The 24232-nt window shown below is 32.8% G+C and overlaps 1 protein-coding gene across 1 annotated transcript in view; it reads left to right on the plus strand.

Annotated features, from left to right (window-relative positions):
- Positions 1–2810: 2810 nt before the first annotated feature.
- The window catches only part of LOC123532025 (uncharacterized), a 36182-nt gene continuing 14760 nt past the window's right edge, over positions 2811–24232 (plus strand). The window contains exons 1-9 of the mRNA XM_053517194.1: positions 2811–3066; positions 13230–13289; positions 13842–13930; positions 14645–14740; positions 15022–15126; positions 18438–18531; positions 21275–21471; positions 23009–23147; positions 23708–23930. Of these exons, the coding sequence (XP_053373169.1) occupies positions 3005–3066; positions 13230–13289; positions 13842–13930; positions 14645–14740; positions 15022–15126; positions 18438–18531; positions 21275–21471; positions 23009–23147; positions 23708–23930 (1065 nt within the window). The 5' untranslated portion in view covers positions 2811–3004. The remainder of the gene's footprint in view (positions 3067–13229; positions 13290–13841; positions 13931–14644; positions 14741–15021; positions 15127–18437; positions 18532–21274; positions 21472–23008; positions 23148–23707; positions 23931–24232) is intronic.

The following is a 24232-nucleotide window of genomic DNA, read 5'->3' on the forward strand; positions in this document are numbered from 1 at the left end:
ATAAGATCTGTATGTTTGATTTGTAATAATCTATAACTTGCCCAATTGATAATCTAGACAGTTAGTTTTGTTATCATTCGCCGAAAATTAAATATTTAGTAGCTAAAGTTAGATTTTGTTACCATTCGTATGCTTTTCACGCGCCTAAAGTTACACAAAATCAAACAATAAATAGTATTTGTATGATATATGAAATTACATAATATAGCCAATATTAATATAGTGTGTTATCTGATAGACTTAATTTTGTTTTGTTTTATGATGCGGGGATAGAAAATTTGGAAAAATACCAAAAATATTGTGAGCGAGAATGTTTGGAAAATACAAATTTTACGATGTTATGTTTCTGCATATACATATACAAGAAATATGCAAAGTTAATAGCGTTATTTAAACACGTATGTCTTTTCGGTGATATCAGGTCAACTGGAAATAGATCAAATCGTCTTATTTTAATTTTAATTTTATTCTGAACTGAGCATTCTCCCTAAAATTAATAAGGATCATCTTATGGTAATGGAGAATCACTTCAAACATCTGAAGACTGTGAGATTAAAAGTTCTAGCTGGAATCAGGTTTTGTTGTTCAAGTTCAAATTGACGTTGACCCATGACCTTTCAACCGAGAAATATTTAGGGGTTAGCTTGTAATGAACTCATGAGGAGCTTATCCACGAAGTTTAATGACTCTAAGCTAACGTTACAAATTTTGTCGCACATTGAATGCCACCAGTATTTGACTATATTAATCTTATACCAATCATGTACATCATATGATTTTGACGAACATCTCTAAAAGTTTGAATGTTCTGGGCATAACCATGTCTAGTATTTTGTCAGACAATTTGATGTTTTCACTGCGATAAAGGTTAGTACTGTCCGAAGTGGTCCCAATGTTACAGTAGTTCAATGTCCAATTTTTGTCAGTCCGTGTTTTAGTTGGAAACGGAAGAGCTACAAACGTTGAAAAAGTTTCACAGTTTTTCAGTGTTCAGTTTTTAATTCGAGTGAGGCCATATCTCAATGGCAATGGCAGAGATAATGACAGATAATACGAGTGCGGGTTGCTCTGTTCCCAGCAGCTTAAGCGAGATGCAAAATCGGCGTGGCTAAATAGTATTGTAGTCAGTCTTTTCGATAGCTCTTGAACTAGGGTAAGCTTTCGGCATTTTTCGAACATATTACATCATATTGATGACACTTGTGTAAATTAATCTGGTAAGCTATTAGCCTAACCTTTTACAATCTAACCTGCACCTTCCAGAAATATACAAAGTGAGCATAGTTTTGTTATCTATATTTAAAAGAAAATAAATAACAGCAAAATAAAAATTATCATAACAATTTGTTAGACTAAGTACGAAGACTACTGCACGTATACATTACAGTAAAATTCAAAAAAAGATAAATAAATAAAAAGAATGCGGATGTTGTTATCATTATTATTATTGTCATTATTATTATTTAAGCCAGAATGATTCGGCATATGGATAAAGAACTCTGATGAGTCACTTTGGCACTGAATTGACGACAGATAGCAACTTTTCATGATAAACACGTTCAAATGTGCTTTGCATTGATACACCGCAAGGCAAGAAATTCATCATCCACCTGTGCTGATTCAGCGCTATCTGAGCAGGGTGCTGTAGCTTAAAGCATAATCGACGAAAAGAAAAATAAGAAGACCTTTATGTGTTACTCGTGCATCATCCAGCATATAAAAACACATACAGGTCAAGTGCAATAATAGATAGCCATAATCTATATTACTATCAAACTACTGTCACTTTATCAAAGTATGAACATACAGAGATAAGATAAATATAATTGAAAATAACGAAACAATACTTAAGGTAGTTCTGCGCGTTCGAATTTAACCCTTTTTCTACGATGTAGAATTTGATTTAACTCTATTTCAAGCATCAGTGTGCATTAAAGTCAGAAAGTGACAAGGATATGAACATGTGCATGGCGTTTGCTGAAATGGTGGAGTTCGTCGAAGTTTTCACAACGGGTTTCTTTTGAAAAAAAAAATCACAATTTTGTTGACAGCTTCACTATATGAACATATTCCATTGGCTTCTGCAAACATGAATATACAAAATAAAACTGTCGCTATTCATGAATAAAAATACGACAAGAACACTAAATGTATTGTTTTCATATGTGGTGCCTTGTACAATTTTAATTACCATTCTGTTTTTCCTTGCATACAATTCAAAAATTTGGTAAAGAGGAACACAATTTCTAGAATGATGATTTTACATTCGAGTTCTTTTGAGTCCGAACCGTTTTCAGCGTGCTTCCAAAATTTACATGAATTCTATGAGATACTACATAATGAAAACAAAAACCGATTGATACCTCCTACAATCGTTGATACTATTCCTGAAACGAACAAGCATAAGTCACATGCGATTCAATAACATTACGGTTATCCAAGATTTTTTTCTTAACTCCCATTTTGCAAAAGTGTAAACGGCAACACATTGATAAATATTCGGCCCTGTGTTAATTGCCTTGTTTTTTTTCAGGGGAGGACATGGTAGAAGGTATTTGTACACAAGAATTAAAGAAAACATCTTTAGATTATTAATATCACTTCTCATTAATTTACCTGTTTACGTCATTTGGTCACATGAGATGTATACTAATATGCCTGACTGCTCAATTTTGACATATCTACTGAAGATAAGTAGATAATAAAGGCATGATTGTCAGTTACCGCATGTGTAAACATATTTTTGCAGTGATACTTAATCCAAAGCAGGATAAAAATATTATTTAATCGATATTTGATATTTACCTGCACCCATCAGCCGTGCGCATGACTTATTCTACTTATCCGGATATGTGAGCTACCTTAACAGCAACTAAAAAAATAAACATTACATTACCTGTAAGGATCTAACTTTGGGATAGTCCATTTTATGAAAACCTGTATTTAAGAAGATACATTCTGACTAAACAGTAAAAGGTGAATTGGACATTCATAGTTTAGAAAGATGATGGTTCTTTTTCACATTATACTTTTCTTTACGGTAGTAAGGATAGACAAAACTTTAGGGTATGCATTTGCATTTTTTATTTAAGCCTTTAACTAATTATGATTTATGATTTTGTGGAAATGTTAGGAATTGTTTTTAATTGTTTTCTTTTTCCTTCTTTGTTATATTTTAGATATAAATCATATAAGAAAAAATATGCAACATTTTAAATATTTTTATGATTCAATAAAACATACCTTACATGGTTGCATTAAAAGAAATATTTGTATCATATATTAATATTATCAAACGGAAACATTCAGCTAACAAATTATGTTAAACACTTACATCATTTCTGTTTTAATTAAGATGAAATTCATTTCTAAATTATCAAAAATAATAATAATATTGCTTTTCAAACAGTGTTTAAATCGCTGTGATTGCACGTGAAAAACGGAACCATTGTGACTAGTAAGTGTAGTGGATTTGTACAAAATGTGAAACGGACAAAATTGAAAGGGACTATACAATTAAACAACCGCCTTGAACATGGCCCTAATATATACATATTTAACGGTTATGAAAAATTTCATTTTGAAAGAATTTAACATTATTTTTAAACTAAACTACATTTTGTCTTCTTGGAGTATTACATCAAATGAAAACGTTCTTCTCTGTATATTTTTCACTTGTAGTATAAATATTTACAAAATTAAAAGCAAGTGCATTTTAATTTTGATTTTGGTCTCGTACATACGGGGAAATTGCTAGATTCAGGTAAGAATCTTACTTATAATTTCCTTATTACCTGACTAATTTCGATAATGTTAAGCCGTCGAAGTCAGGAAAAAAATGTGTTTTTCGTGGTAAAAAATATCCTCCTGATATTCTTGATACTTTTCGTTAACCCGTCGCCCATTTTCTTTGCACATACCAACGTGTAGATAACGTGCATACTAGGATTTGGTGGTGTGTTTGAAGAAATATTTGAGACATTGTGCCGAACAAAACACTATGCGGTCTCCTGTTTATTATTATTTTTAATCAATCGGGTTATTTTCCCTGTGTGTAGGAAACCGACAAGTCAATGGCCGCCATGATTGATACTATTGCAATATATTCAAATGACGTCATAATATTCGCACGTGTAGCTTATTTTTCATGTAAGGAAAGTATGGGCGCTGATGAAAAGATAAGGTGATTTCCTACCCGGATCATCTTGTCTTTTTCCGGTTATATAGGCGAACAAATTATGTCATTGTTTAGAAGTGATCCATTTTCTATTGAGCTTAATCGTGAAATGCACCAAAACCACATAATGAGAATACAAATGTACAGTTTTGCCTTTATAATTATAAGATGAAAAGGACTTGTTTTTCATTGTTTGAGGGAAAATAAGCGCATACTCAACTTTAATATCATTTTCTTTTCACAATGTTGAAAATGGTAGATAGGGCATCATTTTATTCGGATGACAGGTAGCATGTATAGGTTGAAAACAGTTGAAAGTAGATTCAAGATATGACCAAACATTGTATATCTGGAGAGTTTTAGTATTTCTTTTTACATTCAGTTATATATTATAAGGGGTTTATTGCGTATAAAGCAAATGTTTGCAATTTTAATGGTAGCAGACCAACATGGACTGGCATTTCACTACGACTATTTTCATTTCATTGTTCGTTAATGCTTGATTGAACTTTCACTAGCAATAGATGTAGAAAAATTATAAAGATACGTAAATACAATGTACAATCTGAAGTTATCGACCTTTTTATCTAAATATAAGGACTTGAATTGATGACCTTTGATCTATCGTCTTTATTTCATAAGCCATCATAAACATATTCCAAAATTTAATAAAGAGTGATTTTTATCAAATGACCTCCATCATTTTTAATCATGAATAAAATTGAAGCGGAAGTTAAAATGATATCCTTGGTAGATCTAAACTATCATATTTAACCTACACCTTCATTGTTTAACAATTAAAATAAATACTAATTAAAATTAGGTATAAGGTACATTTAATTTACTGTTCAGTTACAACTATTATTCAATTTACAGTGAACTCTTTCCACAATACGTTTACACTGCATCACATACATGTCTTCACCAACTCTTATACTACTTAAGGTATTCATAATAATCAGAAGCGAAAAATCCTTGTAAACTTAATGTGCTTTGAATAAATGAATTTATACACAAATATTTTTAGGTTTTTACTTTCGTGTTGGGAAAGATGCACAAGTTCTGTAGCGGTTATAATTCGCGACTTTAAGAGCGCAATATTCTTCCGCTAACGAAAAAGTGCATTTTGTCCGATACAAAGATAATAAACATTTTATTACATGCGTATCTGCACGTATAAAGTGTTATGAATTTGTCTAATAGCCTGAATAAGATAGACAATACTGAGCTAAATTAAATAATTTGTGCAACGACACATTTTGATACGTCACGCGCGCGTATCATTAGTGCATGAAAAATATTGACATTAAGTTAACGGGGAATAGAAACGAGTATGCAATAATGTCCAAATATAAGTAATTTTCACCGAATCAAGATCCTAACAGGCTCTATCCATCTTCCAGACACAATGGTTAAAGAATCATACCGCTGATGAAAACAATCAAATTGCTCTTTCTTTAGATAATGAAACGTAGAGGCGGATTGCTACTATTTATGTACAAACTGAAACGTATCTTCGAAATGAAATTAACATAATTTGTACAAATACACTTTCACATCAAAAAAGTTTGAAAGCTCCTAATAAAATCACGTAAAACATGTTAAGGCTATACGCAACAAATTCAATAAAACAATCAAAGGTTCATCGTATGTGAGATTAAAGTATCTGATTTCAAGTATTTATTCATTTATAGAGGGTTTGAGATTTCAACCTTCGCCTTCTCCTTCAACGTCTCTTGCGAAGTTAACGTATAAAGTTGAAGTTCGATTAAAATTCCTTGAGATTTCAAACCTTAGAATGAACCTTATTTTATTTAATCCGCCCATTCAATTTATCCATAATTATGATCGTTTTTTTTTTTTTTTTGTTTTTTTTTTTTTCGTGCATTTAATATTAATTGTTCAAAAGGGCGGGGCTATTACAAGAGGTTTTAAAAATGAAAATTAAATAAAAACATTTCAATTAATATATTTATTGCATGGATATTAGTTCGATTATGATAAAAAAGCGAAACAATGTGAACAATGTGAAAACTCGTTGGTGTTGCTCCAAACATTTAGATTTTATATAAAATGATGTCAGTATACAATGTACGATTGTAAATCATACATGAGAGGAAATAAAAGAAAATGATAATCATTTCAACGTATTTTATTGTTGACGGTGTTCTTGAAAGATGATGCAATTAATATTTTTCAAACAAAAACATGCAACACCAACTATTACAAATGCATTTGTTCAAATACTTTGAAATTAAGTTAAATATATGCGATAAAGCAAACACAAAAGGCATGACCATAAAATATAAAGGACAGATTCCTCCGTCATGCTGTTGACTAGTATTTCATAGTTTTTTTTCCACTTTGAATTGGTACTTGGTACATCGAATTCCTTAAAAGACGCATTTTACTTGTAAAAAACTCATAAACAATGTACCTGATGAAAATCTAACCTATGTTGATAACATGAGCCAATATACACAAGTTATGAATACATTTAACAAGCAAACTGAAACATATGTAAGATACTCTCGTGATATCATGAGTTTTGGCATCATGACACTCTTCATGACTCTGAATAGTGCCAAACTCTCAGACAGCACAATATGATCGAGCAAAGTGATCATATGTCTAGCGAAACAGTCAAGAAATGTTAGATGGATTCGGAAATTGTCGCACAAAATAAAATATATCTGGACATATACATATATTTGTTTAACCAACTTTAAATTGGGTGGTGGGTCACCCATTTCAGGGCGGGTGGGGGTGGGGGTCACACGGAGGTTCAAGACCGATTTTCTTTCTTAAATGTGAGAATTAAAGGGGGATTAACCCACAATGTTCCTCTGCCAGACTCTGGGTCCGTGCATGTAAAGAATGGAGTTATCCCATACGGCTAACAGGAAACATCTCGCATCATGATATTTTGATTTGAAATTGTCTGATACTTCAAAAAAATTTTCCATCTTACTAGTACCATTTTATGATTAAAACGAAACTGTCGTATAAAGTGTCAGACAGAAACGGATTGTTTTTATCTGGAAGTGAAAATAAATGTTCCACCAAATGATAATCGCGCGAAATTATTTATTTTTCAAGTAAAATGACTGCCATGCCAAATGCTTCCATCCAGATTTCAGTCTTTGATGCCGAGTGGACAGAGTAGTTAAAAAAATACTGAAGTTCTGGCTTTCGTGATATTAATCTTCGGACGTTCAAAACTTCACTTCATACGACAAAAAGGCCCATCTTGTATAATCGATACCGCCTGAGGACACAAATATGCCGTAGAAGTTAAAGTTTGAACAAAATCTCAATGCTTATCAAAATCAGTTGATAACTTCATACTTCCAGGTTCAGTTCAATGTATTTAGTTAAAATCATTTGCCATACAAAACTTCATTATTCTTATACTTATTGATTGTGTTTCTCATCAAATTTAGTCTAATTATACATATGGATGATCGAATAACTTAATAAGCAGAAATCCTGAAACAAAGTTTTTTATTTCACAGAGTAATAAAGAGAAGTCTTAGGCTTACTTGATATTACATGGTAAACTTCAGTAGCAACGTCGGATACAAATAGAATACACGCATATCGGTGACGTTTTGCTCAAAATATATGACAGACGTTGAAGGGGAAGGCGAAGGTTGAAATCTCAAACTCTCTATTTTGTTGGGTTTAACGTCGCACCGACACAAATATAGATTATATGGGAAATTTCCAGCTTTGATTGTTAAGGAAGATCTCAGGTACCCCTCCGTGCATTATTTCAGCACGAGCAAGCACCTGGGTAGATTCACCGACCTTCCATAAATCAGCTGGATGACCTCCTCACATGAGGAATTCAATGCCTCGAATGAGGCTCAAACCCTCGTCGGTGAGGAAGTCAGCAACTTTTATCAGTCTGCTACGGAGGCCCCTTCTGATTTTAAGTAAACAAATACCAGATTTTTCAACCCTAGACACTAATTGACATATAGCGATTTTAATACATTTGTGCCACAAATCTGTCAAAATATTGTTTTAAAAGTAAAAGTTGCAAATGGAGGAATTTGATTGGTAGGAACCTTGTTTTTAGATAGTCAAAGTTGTCTTTGTGTCCATGAATTATCAGAAAATGGTATATTTCAATATGTCAACATTTAAGCTCTTTTCTCCTTTTTTAAATGATAATAATCTTATCTGAAAGAATTTTGTTTTGCAATTTGCCGGTTTGCAAATTTTGGGTAATAAGGGTAGACTACTCAGGAGCTACATGCCTTTGATTTTGCAAAACATGTTCGAATGGAAGGGGTAAGTGCCTCACAGATAATTATGTAAGAAATCGCAAAAAAAAACATCGTTATACATTACGTGTTGGTGAGGGGCCTATCAAAATGTGGCGGGTAAAATATAAAACAAGAATGTGGTAAATTTCTACCAAACTTTGAATAAAATATTTGCTAAACTCCAACTTTAAATTTCAAAATTTTGTTTATGCAAGAATGTGATCAAGTCCAGTAAGGGGTTAAAGTCAATATAATATGCATATGTTGTATGATTTCGAAGAGATTTTGAATTCAGTAAATTTATTTATAAAAACATTAATAATTATTAATCAGTCAAAACAGTTGTCAAATAATGCAATTATTGCAATCAATGCATGATTCTGTGGTTTAAATCTATCAGTTTAATGAAAAATTCTGCTGTGGACTAAGCACTCTTTGTTAATTATTATGACATATCAGTTATGTAGCCACATTTGAATTTAATTGGTTTCTTCGTACTAAATTGACAAATGGTACATACTTTTAGTTTGTACACATAGTGTGTCAGCCAAAGACGGAGTGTTAAAATAATATCGTTTTATTTCTCCAAATCATTCGTAGGCCGCCATTGTCGAATTTTAGTTATATTGAGTTGTGTACAGCAGAAGAATTTGAAAAGGAATAAAAACAAATAACTTTGTTTGTTCGTTAGTTTTTTCTTTCTTTCTGTTTTGGATATCAGCATACTTGCTGCGAAGGTATCAAAGTTAAGGGAAATAGAGCAAACAGGCCGATATAAGAATATATCTCTTCTGATTGAGATATTGTGAACAGTATCATTTGTGATCTCAAAACTTTCTTATTTAAGTTACAAAACTTCCTTATTGATGTAACAAAATTTCCTTATTGGTGTAAGTATAATCTGCATATATCATAGTATTTTTTATATAGAGGATAATTGTTGGTTTCGGTGTAATATCACGTTATAATTTCATCGAGTGGGCACCAAAAGTGATATTTTCACGAGTGGCGCAGCCACGAGTGAAAATAACAACTTTTGGTGTTCACGAGTTAAATTACCGTGATATTATATCGATACCAACAATTTTTCTGTTTATTTTATGTCTAAAACTCTACTTTTGTTGTGTTTATTTCAATAAAATGTCGAAATTTGCGGGAAATTTTATCAGGAAGCATCGCAAAGATGACGTCATTTTAACGACGTCATCATCATATTGTTTCCGGCTTTCAGTACGCTCGGTAAACTTTTTGACGTTAATCGGGTATCAGATTTGATAATTTTCACTGAGTGGCCAGTGAGTTTATCAGGATATAATTCACCGTTATATTTCGATAAACCACCGAAAAACATAAAATAAATAGCAATATTGACCTATCTTGGATAAGGAACACAATGGGAATAAGTGATAATATCTATATATCTTTTTTGTGTCATCCTTTGTATTATAATAAATATACATATATTATCATGAATAAGTAAAATGTACGTCTATCCGTATAAGCGCTGCTACAATCTAAAATATGGACAAATATAATTATGTAATGTTATCATGAATGAGTAAAATGTACGTCTATCCGTGTAATCGCTGCTACAATCTAAAATATGGGCAAATATATGCAATGTGTGCCGATTATATAATGAAATAAAACATTAAGTCTGGGCTGCCTTTCTTGACTGCAAAATCATGCATTTTTCTAAAACTAAGTATAATATCTGCTGTCATCAAATATTGCATCCTCAAACAAATTGTGTAATAAATGAGGTTTGATAAGCCGTTTACTCCTAGACATGCAATAAAGAAGAGGGCGACTTTTGCGCTCTTTGTCAATGAATATAGAAATTTATCAATAAAATATGCAGCACCTACGTCTGACTTTGTGGAATTTTAAATTTTTCACAAAACAGTTTTATCATCAGACATTAATTTATATGATAAAGATATGGCGGTTTCGTTTAACATGCAATCTGAAACACAATAAGTCAGGGAAGTAAACTTTTATTTGAACTTTCAAAACTTCCTCATTAATTTATGATTTCAGTAATATGTTATTTTTCGATAAGAATCAATCAATCTATGTCTGCTGTCATGTTGGTATTTTATGATATTTGCTTCCTTACTCACCTTCATATAGATTTCTTTTATCACTGGTTGTGAAACCTACAGAACCCAAAACGAAGTGATAACGTAACTTTTAAATATTTATCTTGCTAATTACGGTTTCAGTATCAGTTTATATCGAAAGCTAAGCCCTCAAAGATAAATGACTTTTAAAACTTCCTGAAAGATAATGTGGTTAACTGTGTATATTACAGTGTATGTTGTATTGCTTATCAGGGTTTATCATTGCTAGGGGTTTGAAATGCACGTAACACTATGCAACTAAAATAAGACGTATTTACGTTTGTATTTATTTACACAGGAATACCTTCCTCGACTACGAAGAAACGTATTCGTGGAACCAACGAAAGATTCTCATTACTCTAAGCCTAAATCCCTTAGTTTCACCATTAATGTGTCTAACCACATTGTGGAAGATAAAGAACAATTCATTTTAAGTCTTGCGATCTTACGTGATCATGTCTATATAGGATCATAAAAAGGCATGTTTATACATTCTCATCCTGTAGTATGGCTGTTCTAGTAGGAGTGTTATAAGCCATCTTCCTATTCATATGATACACTAAACGTAATATGAACTTTGTAATTATAGGTCAGGTTCTATCTTTATTGTTCAGTCAATAGAACTGAGCAATAAGAAGAACAGTAAGCTCTTTGTTGCAATACCACTTGAAGTGATAGTTAGCTTAGATTCCATGAGTTTTGAGAATTTTGTCAGGTTGAACCTATTAAGTGTACGTCTTATCTTTAATGCAAATATGTTCCAAATTATTCATTCAGAACTAAAACAAAAATAATGAAAAATATAGATATGAGGGCAATCATTTACCTCGTAAAGCATGGTTTTTATATTTGCAAGTTCTTTGAAAACATACACCTTCTATTACATATAGCTATCACATGTTTGACGTCGCAGGAAAGTAATAAATCCATTACATAAAAATGACAATACGCTAGTGTAGTAAAACTTTGAAGTCAACGTCGTTTAAAGTATAGGAGACTTTCGTCAAATTGACTTGTTTATAATAGTTAAAGTAGAAGTTTTGATCTTTCAACAGGAAAATCTAACACGTGAAAAAACGATATTACATTTGTGACTTTATTGAATTTATTAAACTCACTGAATAGAATTGATGAAAATGTTCGACAGAGCCTATCAGTATGTTATTGTATTCAACTTGTTTAATAAATTCAATATGAAAAGACACTCATGTAAAATACTCTTTTTAAACTATGTAACAAATGGCTTCAATTCCTATTCTTATTTTGAGCTCATTGTTGAATCATATTTATCTCACATCAGTGTGATTCACGAATCTTCTCATTCATTTACAATGACATTTGTCATACTTACTGAAATAGCAGTGATATTGAGTATTGTTTTTCACTTAACATGGCAATTATTTATAACAAAACAAAAGATTATCTCTCACTTCGAGTTAAAGATATAAAAATGCTATTAGTGTTTCAGCATGACAATTTTTGTATTGCTGAAGATAAGAAAATGAATATTATTATATACAGTCTGTCTGCTAAAATCTGGTAATGCAATTATCTCAATTAACCTTTCGGTCATTAAATTGAAGAAAAGAAATTAGAGCCATTTGTTACATAGCTTTAAAGACGTATCTGTGGGTTTTATATAGACAAAGAAGGAAAATCTTATCTAGCGGAGAATTTTCTTAAACTTTGCATGATCATAGTGCATCATATTAGAAACAAATTTATGCAAACAATGGGGGTCCCTATGCTACGTTTTGAGTTATCTGCACCTGAATGCGAGATATTTGCTCTTTTAGGTCATTTTCAAGGGCAGATAACTCAACGTCTAGCATACGGATACCTTATTTTATTTCACATTATATTTTATTTTGTTATTACATTTCAAGTCATTATGCAAAGTTTTTAACTATTCTATCAAACAGAACTTTTGCTGTGTTTCAATGAGTTAACATACGGCATTTTTCTTGAAAAAGGGGCATAACTTTTCTATTTGTTTGCATAAGCGACTATAAAATAAAATCCGTCTCATAGAATTTCTGCAAAATTCGTACAGTTGCTGGAAATAAAGTAACAAACACTGATTGGAAATTAAATAGTGTAACTAACCATGGCCTTGAGATATCTGCCCTTGAAAATGACTTAAAAGAGCAATAAACTCGCATTCAGGAGCAGATAACTCAAAACATAGCACCGGGAACCCCCAATTTTTTGCATAAATTTGTTTGTGATATGATTTTTGTAATCATGCAGAGTTTTAAAAAATGTTCTCCGCTAGTTAAAAATTTCCTTCTTTGCCTATATAAAAACCAACAGATACGCCTTTAATACTGTATATAATCCAATACATATTTTTGCAAAGGTGAGCGTATATGTACTGGCATTAATAAAGAAGCTGAGTTTTTGTAGTGAGAGAAAATCAAGAAGTCGCATTTATTCATGTAGTACAGCTTAAACTAGTATATAATCACAAATAACGTTTTCGTTTTGTGCATTATATTGAGTCATATGCATGGATATGGTCTTTTTTGTAGATATCTATTTTATCCACATTTATAAAGCTTCAGATACAATAGAAACCATTTATAGTTTCGTTATGACAACATCATCGCTGTCATTTCATACAGGCAATACAATGTGCAAAATGTTTATTTCCAGAGATTACTGCACTTATTCTCAGACGCGATATGTGCGGACATACAAGCATTGTGGATTATGGTAAGAAATTATATTGCTGTTTGCCTCATAGTCTCCGAAATCAATATTAGATAAAGTTATTTAGACACTTATACAACTCGATTCTGTAAACAGTCTTAGTTGTCTTGTAATTCTAATAAAAACCTCAATTTCTGTAAAATTGGTTTAACGTGTTTATCGAATATTAATATATGAGCCGCGCCATGAGAAAACCAACATAGTTGGTGTGCGACCAGCATGGATCCAGACCAGCCTGCGCATCCGCGCAGTCTGGTCAGGCTCCATGCTGTTCGCTTTTAAAGCCTATTGGAATTGGAGAAACTGTTAGCGAACAGCATGGATCCTGACCAGACTGCGCGGATGCGCAGGCTGGTCTGGATCCATGCTGGTCGCAAACCCACTATGTTGATTTTCTCATGGCACGGCTCATATGTAAAAGATGTGCAAAAGACGAAGTATCAATTTTTTGTTAATGCAAGTAAACTTCTGCAAGACGGTGATAAACCTGAATGAATCAAGAAAACTTGTTAGATGATATATTGAAAATATTGATGAAAACTTATATAATTTAAGGGGCTGGGGTAGATGTACCACATACAGACCCTATCAACATTATTACCAGGATTGTTGTAGCGGCTGGACGGGTAACCAGTGTTCGACACGTAAGTTGAAATATGTTTTGGCAGAATAAATGATAATAATATACCATATTATCGTTAAATACACAATTTCTATTTCAGTTTTGACATACAGTAACCAATGGTAACAAAATGTTCGACAACATCAAGTTGTGTTCTGCTTTCATAAGATTGTTATTCTAATAAGTTCATAATTGAGAATATATGTACTAGCAAAATATATATCTTTGTGACTTCAGTCAAAATGGGTTCTTGTTAACCATTCGATTGAAATTCAGTATGTTTTCAGATGTTTACATGTTATGTGATACATTTTGACGAGTTTTATAATGTAGCGAGCGACAATATCTACAAAAATCACTTATATAACTTAACTGCATATGAGAAAGAACTATTTTAAATTTGTGAAGTTCAATGAGCGTCAATTATTATGAGGTCTTGGAAATTTGGTTTTCTGTCACATAAGAACACTTATTTTAAAGTAAAAATCAGTTCCTGGAAATTTAAATTTCAAATTACTTGACTTGAATTATAGGCAAACGTACCGAAAAGTGTTTCAGTTCCAAGATTATTACCCTGTCCTGCTATTGAAGTGCTTTTGTCCCATTTTGACTGAGTCATTATATAACAAGTAAGTCTAGCCCTGATCTCTTTGATTAAATAAGACATATTAAGATTGACTATTGTTCAGCTCATTCTTTGTGTAGGAATATGAACAAACGATATTCTTTTATTCAGCCATATGCAACAATCCATGCGCGAATGGTGGAACTTGCATTGGTCCTGACAATTGCAAATGTCCGTCCGCATTTTCAGGAGAACAATGTACCACAAGTAAGTTAAGCTTCGAATGAAAATACTTCAACCTAAAAGTTTGTGGCAACGCTTTTACAGAAGCCGTTACTCAAATACGTAATAAAGTAGATGATTGTGCGATGTTTTGTTCTGCTGGGTACAATAAAGATTTAAAAACTAAATGTAAATTCTTATGCAGTAATGACTTTTGTCAGTGACCAATATTCACTAACTTAAAAAAGTTTTCTTTTCATGATTATTTCAAAACATTTAGACAATACTAATCTGAGTAGTTGCATCCTGGTGTATTGTACTTTCAGAGTTATGTTCACACGTTGCCCCATGTTACCCTGGAACATGTAGCTACCCACATCAATGCAACTGTTTTAATGGTTTTAGGGATTCAGGCAGGGGTTGCCTTTCATGTAAGTATCAGATAGATGGCTTGAATTGTGTTTGCTTCTTTTTCCATATTATTAAAAGAATAGTGACGAATGGAATTTCCTAATTCAATGTCTATTAACATTGTTTGATTAACGCAATGTCAAAGTATTCCCAATCTACGTCTGTACACTTTTCCCTCTGCAAGCCACATAAGACCTACTGCTACTATTTACAGCTGAAATGGAAATGAAATCTTAAGAGTAGATCCCCTGGAAGCACAGAGAACAAGGCAAACAGTGAAAACTGCAGACTCTGTTTGATTGAGTCTGTTCATGAGCAGTAAATGAAAATGCAACACTGCCCACGACGACCCCTTGCCCCGGCTTAAGCAGTATTAAATTTTCAAAACTAAATGAGTTAAAATCAAATATCTCAAAAGACCAGAAACTATAACAACACTGAGACGAAGTCGGGTTAGTAAAAGAGTAAATAAAGCAGTATGAGAGGGGACATTGTCATGCAAAAGGATATTTTTTCTTGGCTAGCCTGAGACGCAATTTATTTTTCTTTGAGTTTGTTTTTGTTTTCAGAATTATCTAAATAGTATCCACCAGTCATAATTATTCATTTTGGCATGATATTAGACAGTTTTATTCCAATGAATTCCTAAGAAGAAACAAAACATAATAGGTAAGGGTAGAGTTCCCGGAAGCACAGAGCACTAAAACACAGCCTTAGCTCCACGCATTCGCAAAGTAGACCCAAAACAAAAAGAAAGCTGTAACGGAAAATATTACAGACGGGTTGCTTCAAAAATCCAACAAGTACACATAAATTTATGCCAAATATAGATAGAGGGGAGGAGGTTGGGGGGGGGGGGGGGGAGGGGGTGGGGTAAGGGTAGGTGGGGAGGTGGGGCAGAACGTTGAAGGGGAAAGTAGAACAAGGATGATAAACAAAGGGAATGCTACGTTCCTAAATCTCAGTTAAACTACAACTTAAACCAAAATATCGCAGACATTCATGTACCAAAGATAAACACACAACCACACCCAACAAACTAACATAGAAAAACAGACAAGTAAGATACAAGAACACTTTAGGGCACCGCTTTAGACACACAAGCACACAAACCTTTAAGCAGAAAAACAATCTTGTACCGCCTTAGGATTCCGGCAGCCAAAATAAAGTGTGGGGGGCACGAAAACTAACTCATAGTAAAAGGGGGAGGGGATGCTAAACAATGGGGGAGCTAAATGCAAGGGAAAGCGGGGATAGGGAGAGTGAGGAGAAGGAGGGAAAAAAACTTTCACAAGAAACAAGACAACATACGCAACAGAAAATACAAGACAGGAAGAAAACCAGTTGAAATAAAGGGCACCGCCTTGGAACGGTCAGTAACATATATAAAGGAAACTGGGGGTTTAAACGCGTTTAGGGCATGCCAACCTCACACTTACCCTATTTTCTACAAGTTAGACAACATTATGCAAATAAAATACCCGCTGAGAAAGGCTATAACATTAGCGATAGAATACCACATTTATTAAGTAAAACATAAAATTAAGGTACAATGTAAATCTAAGGTATAATTACACCAATGTTCTCAACATCTTGTCTGAAGTCAAAGCAACAAGAGCCTAACTTTTAAGGGCACGACTAAAAAAATGCAAGACAAAATTCAACTCCCTCCGTCCGTTGTATACAGGATTTAGAAGAAAAGCATCATGAAGTCTTACACTTCACTAGTCATCGCATCTTCAAAAAGGAAAGCGTAGCGATTAACTGTAGAGCGGTCAATCACTACACATGCACTGTGCTTCGAGATTTTCGCATCGTATCCTCTTTTGATAAACTTTTTAACACGTTTTACAAATATCTGATTAAAATAAGGACTATGTTTAATTTTTCAATTTTATAAACTACATCTCCATAGTATTCCTGGTGTGTAAGTCCAATTTTTAAAAGTGTTTTGGGTTAGTATTGTATTTTTCAAACAGTTCGGACGATCTGTAGTAAAATTTGCTGAAAACTTTCCGTAGCTTATGATAACGGTAACCCTGTTGTAATATTTTCTTGGTGATATGAAGATTTCTATCATCAAAATCCTCTATCTTTGATAAAGCTCTTGCGAAACGCATATAAGTTGTGAAATATAGACGCCGTATGATGCTGCGCGGGGGATATCTCCATCAAGGTCGGGGATGTTGACAATTGCAAAATTAAAATCTTTCCTTTTATGATATGTTTTCGTTTTAAACCTAATATTCACAATTCTTAAACTTAAATTCAAAATGATGCTTCTAAATCTGAAGTAATAGCCTTGTTAAGTTGTAACTCTTTTGGGTAAATGTGTTTCACCATTTCTGAAAAGTATAGGTTGTCCATATTTAAAGTATCATAAAGATACCTTGAGGTTCCATTAAAAGCTTCTATAATTTCAAATTGTGTCAGTTTATAAACTTAGCATGAAATTCGTTCATAGCAGTATAAGAATAGATCAGCAATGAGTGGGAAAGCATAACATTGCCAGCAGAGGGAGACAGTTTAACAGCTTAACATTCTTGGTAAGTTGGGAACCAGCTCATTTCCACTACAGTTATTGAAGTTTTGTTTCATTTTCAACATAATTAACTCGGGATTCCTTTTCTTTGACATAGCAGTTCAAAAACATATTTTAATCACGCTTAAAACGCCACAAATATTATTTTGCTATGGTCACCCTGGGTGCCTTGTGGTCTCCTGTCAGCTGTTTCGGCATCCACCTAACACTTATCTTGCTCAATCCTAATTTTGCGTGTAAAATCTGATGGCCAACACATTACCGATCCTGCAAAATGAATGTCACTCTGCGATCTCTTTTGACAAAAGCCTTAACATTAGCCATCAATGTAGGAGTCAATGCCTCAACGGCCCATCCTGCCTAGGTCTGGCCCTCCATAAACTGTAATCCGTCTTTAAGAAAACCTTTTCTGCAACCTTTAGAAAATGTGGCAAGGTTTTTAACCCTCTAAAAGCAGGGTTGTTTTAGCAGATCTTTGTTCTTCCATTTTAGAATCCATGGTAGCCCTAAGACCTACCTTGTTTAAATACTCAAAACTTCATGTATACACACGTCTGATCTCACTGAAAATTAAGGTACCTATATAGATACATGCGATAAAATGTAGTTTTCGCTCATGTATAATACGCGTAAGTAGCAGCATATGTAAAGGCAGGAACAATTGTCCGACCGGTCCTCGTATTTTATATGATAATAGAATTGTATGGAAGCAGTATTTTCTTGCTGTATTTGCGCTCCTCAGATAATATCTTATACGAAAGTAACTTAATTGTGATTTCATGTTTTCAGTTTCAAGTGCAAACAACCCTCCCGTCATAACCGAATGTGAAATAACATTAGCAAAAATACGAAGAATCGATCAGAAACAACAATTCTATTACAGGTAATCGTACTGTCTCTTAACCACTTCGTAATTTACGTTTTAACAAAATATATAGAGGATATTTGTTTGTCTTGAGTGAATACGGAATATAGCTCACTGAGAAGTGAGAAAATTTCAAATATTTTGTGAAAATTTTCTCACTTCGAGGTGAGATATATTCCATATTCACGAAAAACAAACAAATTTTCTTTTTATCTTATGCTCAATTACGTTGAGATGTGCATTTTGCAACTATTTTAATCTCAGCGCGGGAAACAGACGCGCGTAAACAGACATGACGTCAGACGTGCTGTGACGTTATAAAGACGCATGCAACATAAAGTTCCATTTTGTTTTACTTTTTTGCTGCATAACGGTATGAAATTCTGTTTAAGTAAAATAATTTGAATCGAGAAATATAGTATAAAGAACAAAGTGCGACTACAATTTGCATCCCGTTTTAAGAAAATAATTTAAAATTCGTATACAATATAATGAGAGGGCCCGAAGCTATATCTCTCACAGCGTGAAAATATAGTTTCATATTTTCACAGTAGTGAGTGATAGATATGAAAATATTTAACTGATAGAATACAGTTTTTCATTAGTTAGCATAAAATGAAACTGTTTTTATTTGGTGCTGTATCTAATTAAGTGTGCACTTTGATGCTCATTTTAGAATAAACTTTCGCTAAACTTGAAGTAATGTAATAACATCATTTATCAGATAATGTAATGTAGTCCAGACTCGGCATTCGGAAAATCATTTTATGTGTTCACGGTAACCCATGAGTAAATTTATGAAACCGGCAAGTTACTATCTTGTTTAAGAAAAAAATGTTATCAAGATATATGACACGTTAAATAAAAGCCAAAATTTGCGGATCTCTTTAATCATGGGAAAATATTTCAACAATAAGCAGACGGATACATACATTTTAGTTCACCAAATTTATGTTTATTTCAACTGTGAGAAAATTCACGAAAATCACATAAAAAATTCTGTTTGCAAAATGTTTTCAAAACTATAATTTCCACATAGTCTTTATGAGTCTAGCAAAAAAAAAAAAAGAAAGAAAAACAGGCAAACGATCTTATGTTTTTCATTAGCCGAAGTTTTTTACTATATTGTGAAGTTGTTGAAAAATCAGGGTCTAATGGAAATTAAATTTAAACGTACAAAACACCTTAAAGGATGTAACTTAAATGTCCTGTACGGCATTTAGAAAAGATGAAATGAAGTCCAATAGTGGAAATATTTGGAGCCGGATGTTTAATGACTTTAATCGCTAAGTACTGTTTCCTTGTTTTGCACAAATATATTAGATATTAAATGATATTTCACGTATGGGATCTGAAAGCGCCTTGTTTATACAGATAAGATTGATGATTTTAAAGTGTGCATCGGTTATGTAAATGTTTATCAGTTTCGTTAAGATATTGCAATTATTAAATTTCCTTCCATGTTTTACATCTTAAACGTTATATTCACATACGGAAGATATTTCATGGTAACTGTTTATTTTCGGATGTGTCCGTCTGCCGATGTGTTTATGGGATGAAGAATGTTTACACCAAAGGGCTAACTGTCTGCAAAATAGTATCAAAAGTCCACAAATAGATATATGCTGTGTGTATAAACCTAGTAAATGTCGATATGACCCAAGTCTTTAGTCAGTGTAACTTAAATACTTCATATTACGATTTATGCCGCTATCGAATCTTGGTTCACATTTTCTTCACTACGAACCAGGACAATCCCGTAGGAAAAGCCGCGTTCATTGAAAAAAAAAACCGCTTAGTGCGAGACCATTTAGCAGTGTACTTACGGGTACGTACATTAAAATGTATACACACAAATTATAGACAACGTGAAATACACAGACAACAAAAACCACGTGAACAAAATGAAAAAAAATAAATAGAAATAAACAGGTTAATGTTGCACCAAAAAGTACTCTTCATTCCCACAGTGTTCCAGTGTTACACAACAGCATAAGATAAAGAAACTCCTGCCAGGAAAATCTTTAAGTTACACGTACTGGTGACGAAAAATCAAGACATCGTAAAACACATAATACATATATTAAATTAAAGGATAACTTAGCATATCATATATACAATGCAAAGCAACCATGACGTAATTGAACAGCAACTTTTATGCAATAGTACGTTTTTGTTATCTTGGTTTTACTGACATTTGATTTCTAGTTTTCTCTCAAAACTAATACAATTTAAGACTTTTGATATAAATTTTGTCACGGTGTTAGTGTCAAATGTAAAATGAAAAAGGTGTGCAGAGGGTCTCAAGCATATTTTCTTTTATATCTTGTGAAGTTACTTTCGGCACGTTTTGGTGCAATAGCATTCTTGGAAGAAAATAAAAGCATCATATCATTACCGTCGTAGATCTGGTTATGGTGGCTTCTAGTATAATTAGAAAGTGTAGTACTGTTGATTTGTTAGGGTTGAACGCTGTTATATAACTCGTGTTCATTTGAAGAAACTGAAAACTCTTTTATGACGCATTATAAATGCACAGCATAACGCTATTATGTTCCAAGATACACTAAATTAAGCATTAAGCATGAAACGCCTTCTAGTTGAAAATTTTTATTTTGTCTTTTATAACAGCCAATTTTTTAGCGCATAGTTCATGTTTCGTTTCATTTATTTCACGATCATGTTCTAAACTGACACTTTTCTCAAAGGACTGGAACCAAGATCATATCATAAACATAATAGTATACTATTTTCTTTTCAGCATGCCATGTTCAGATAGTAATGGAACCGATACAGTTTGGTGTAATCAGCAATTATTTAACTATGCACATTTTTCTATGAAATCTAAATACCCACCAATACCTAACTTGCCACCAGCACCGTCTTATGTTTCTCGACACGCCTTTGGGATAGTTTACAGTGGAATACATGTAAAGCACACAAAATTTCCCAGGCCTGGTAGGTAGATCTGAATCAGTTCTTATATATTAAATGTAAGGGCTTTTTACATACTTCAATATAATTGAACCACATAAACAAAATATAACACTGTGATGAGCAAGACAGTACAAAATATTATAATTAGATCTATGCACATATATTTGTTTCAACTAAAAACGTGCTGTCTGTGACAAGAAATATATCACTATGGACTTTTCGTAAGATAATACCGCAACATTGTAACCGAGACTGTTTCTTACATAAAACAAAAGTAAGACAAACAACTTGACTGTAATAGCTACAAGTTTTCTTATATCAGTAGGATCAAGGGTTTTTGCGTCAGTTAAATAACGAGCGATTTAACACAAGTCAAAGATAAACGTTTGACAAAAGTTTAGAGTTTTCTTAATATTAAGTGGCGGCCATTTTACTCAAACTTTTACATGCAAAATTTCATAAAAATAAAAGATGACTAAGTGGTAACAATAAAGTCCTTAATATTTTCATAATTATGTTCTAAATATCTATGAGAACATATGCAAGTAAACGGATGTGCAGTTAACTTCCTGTATCATGCCTTTATTCGATATTTGTCTCTAGCCAAAACGACAAAATGTTACAATTTTACCGCAGTGAAAGTCACTATATATTCAATACATCAAAAAATAATTACAGCCAATTGTAAAACAGACCGTGAAGAACACAGTCTTATGTAATCATTTTTAATTTGTTTTTCAATTATACGCAAAAATTCAAACAGCATCCATTAATCCAATTAGATTTATCTGTCCACACATGTACACGTATATATAAACAGGTAATAATATAGGTCGACTGTTTAGTGAAATCTATGTTATCTCCCTATATAAATCAATATAGTTAGCATAGTGCCGAGTTGAACCATTGATGTACTGGTTTACTAGCTGTGGTCATCAATGCATGTACAAACAACATTTTACATTAAATTTACACGGGGTTGTCTTTTTTGTGTCTAATGCACTAATCAGGAACAATTTCGGCGAAAACTCCATAAGAGTTTGTAGTATACATATTGTACTTAAAAAATTGTCTTTGTAATATGTGTTATAAATGGAGTTTGACTGCGCGTAAGATTTCAGTATTCGGTCTAAACGCGACTCAAACATTTTTCAAGCGGCGTATGTACTATAAAATTAATCATCATATGCTTCTATGTTGATGATTATTTGACCAACTGTTAAGGCTTTAGTATAATTTTCAAGAGAAAAATACTCGGCCTGAAAATATGAACTGAGTTGTGACTTTGGCGATGCCTTAACAAAACAGTACTACTTCCTAATCATGCTAATAGGTTGTGTTGTTAAGAAATAGTACATGAATTATCAGTTCCTTTTAACGCAAAAACTTAATACATTTCGTTTTCATGTCAAATCTGTTCATTTATTTATACGTTATAACTGCTAGAAATTGGTCAGTATGTGAAAAGAAAGTAAGCACTGCAACTCTGACTATAGGGACTATTATAACACTTGAGATATGAAGGACTAGAAGAAAATGATTTTTCTGAATATTTCAGACGATAACAACCGACGGCATGTTGCTTTCAATATGACCTACACTTGCAAAGAAATATCCGACAGATCTCCAGCGATAAGTACTGTCCCATGTAACAAAACTGAAGAAAATTACAAGATTAATATTGAACATGACGACTTGTAAGTTTTTCACGAGGGCAATTCAATGTTGTTGGTTCTTATCACAACTATACATACATAAATATAACTATGCTATAATTCTGTCTTGTTTGGTAATACATTTATACATGCATATTGGCTTCAAATTAGTATTTAACTTTAACTTTCAACATTATATCGCTACCTACTTTACAACTTTCAAATTGAATGATATTATTTCAACAGATAGTTTTTGCGTAGTAGCCCACTGACATTTTGTCAAGGTGCATATGATGTTTTTTTAACAGTTTTCAATAAAACCTAACATGCCACATTTGATGAATAACGAATATGTTTAAGAATATGTACAGTACATTTGTTGTAAAAGGATTGGTACTCTAATAAACTTTATCAACTAGAAAAGTCTGTTATTGAGAAAGAAACCTTTCAAGATCTAGGGAGGTGACAAAAAAAGAAATAATTATAATACTGTAATCTTTCAAAGCTAAACAAATTGAATGAATTATTATAGTATATTTATAAATCTTATATCTTTACGATCACTGCTTTAATTGAACAACTAACGTTTTCATTATGTAAAGCTTTACCGTGACATATTCTACTAAGAGCGGGGGATACCGGCAGTTATATGACAGGGATACAGGTAGGGATTACTCAAGGCAGATATACAACGGACAAACCACCAGCAAAACTATTCAGTTCAAGTTTGATTTCATAGCACCGATTCATTGTTCTGAGCCTTATTCCCAAACTAAATGTAATAACGGAGAAAAACCGATCGATGTTGGAGAGGACATAACAAAGGTACGTATAATTTTGAATAAACTGTACTTTTCTTTCAAATAATAGGTCTATCCGATATTCTTTGACTATCCTTTCATACTACAGCCGATGAAAGAGAGCGTGGGTGTAATGCAAGATTTCCATACCTACAGAGAACACTCTGATTTGAATCTTGTTTGTTATTTATTCTAATCTTTCAAGGCTTTTTAATGTATTTATAGGTAGATAATGATTTAAACACATTTTTAAAATCTCCATATTCCTCCGGGCACATAAGCACGGCTGATAATTTGTGAATAATATGTACACAAATCGCTTTAAAT

Source organism: Mercenaria mercenaria, chromosome 11, assembly GCF_021730395.1.
Source record: "Mercenaria mercenaria strain notata chromosome 11, MADL_Memer_1, whole genome shotgun sequence".
Classification (NCBI taxonomy): Eukaryota; Metazoa; Mollusca; class Bivalvia; order Venerida; family Veneridae; genus Mercenaria; species Mercenaria mercenaria.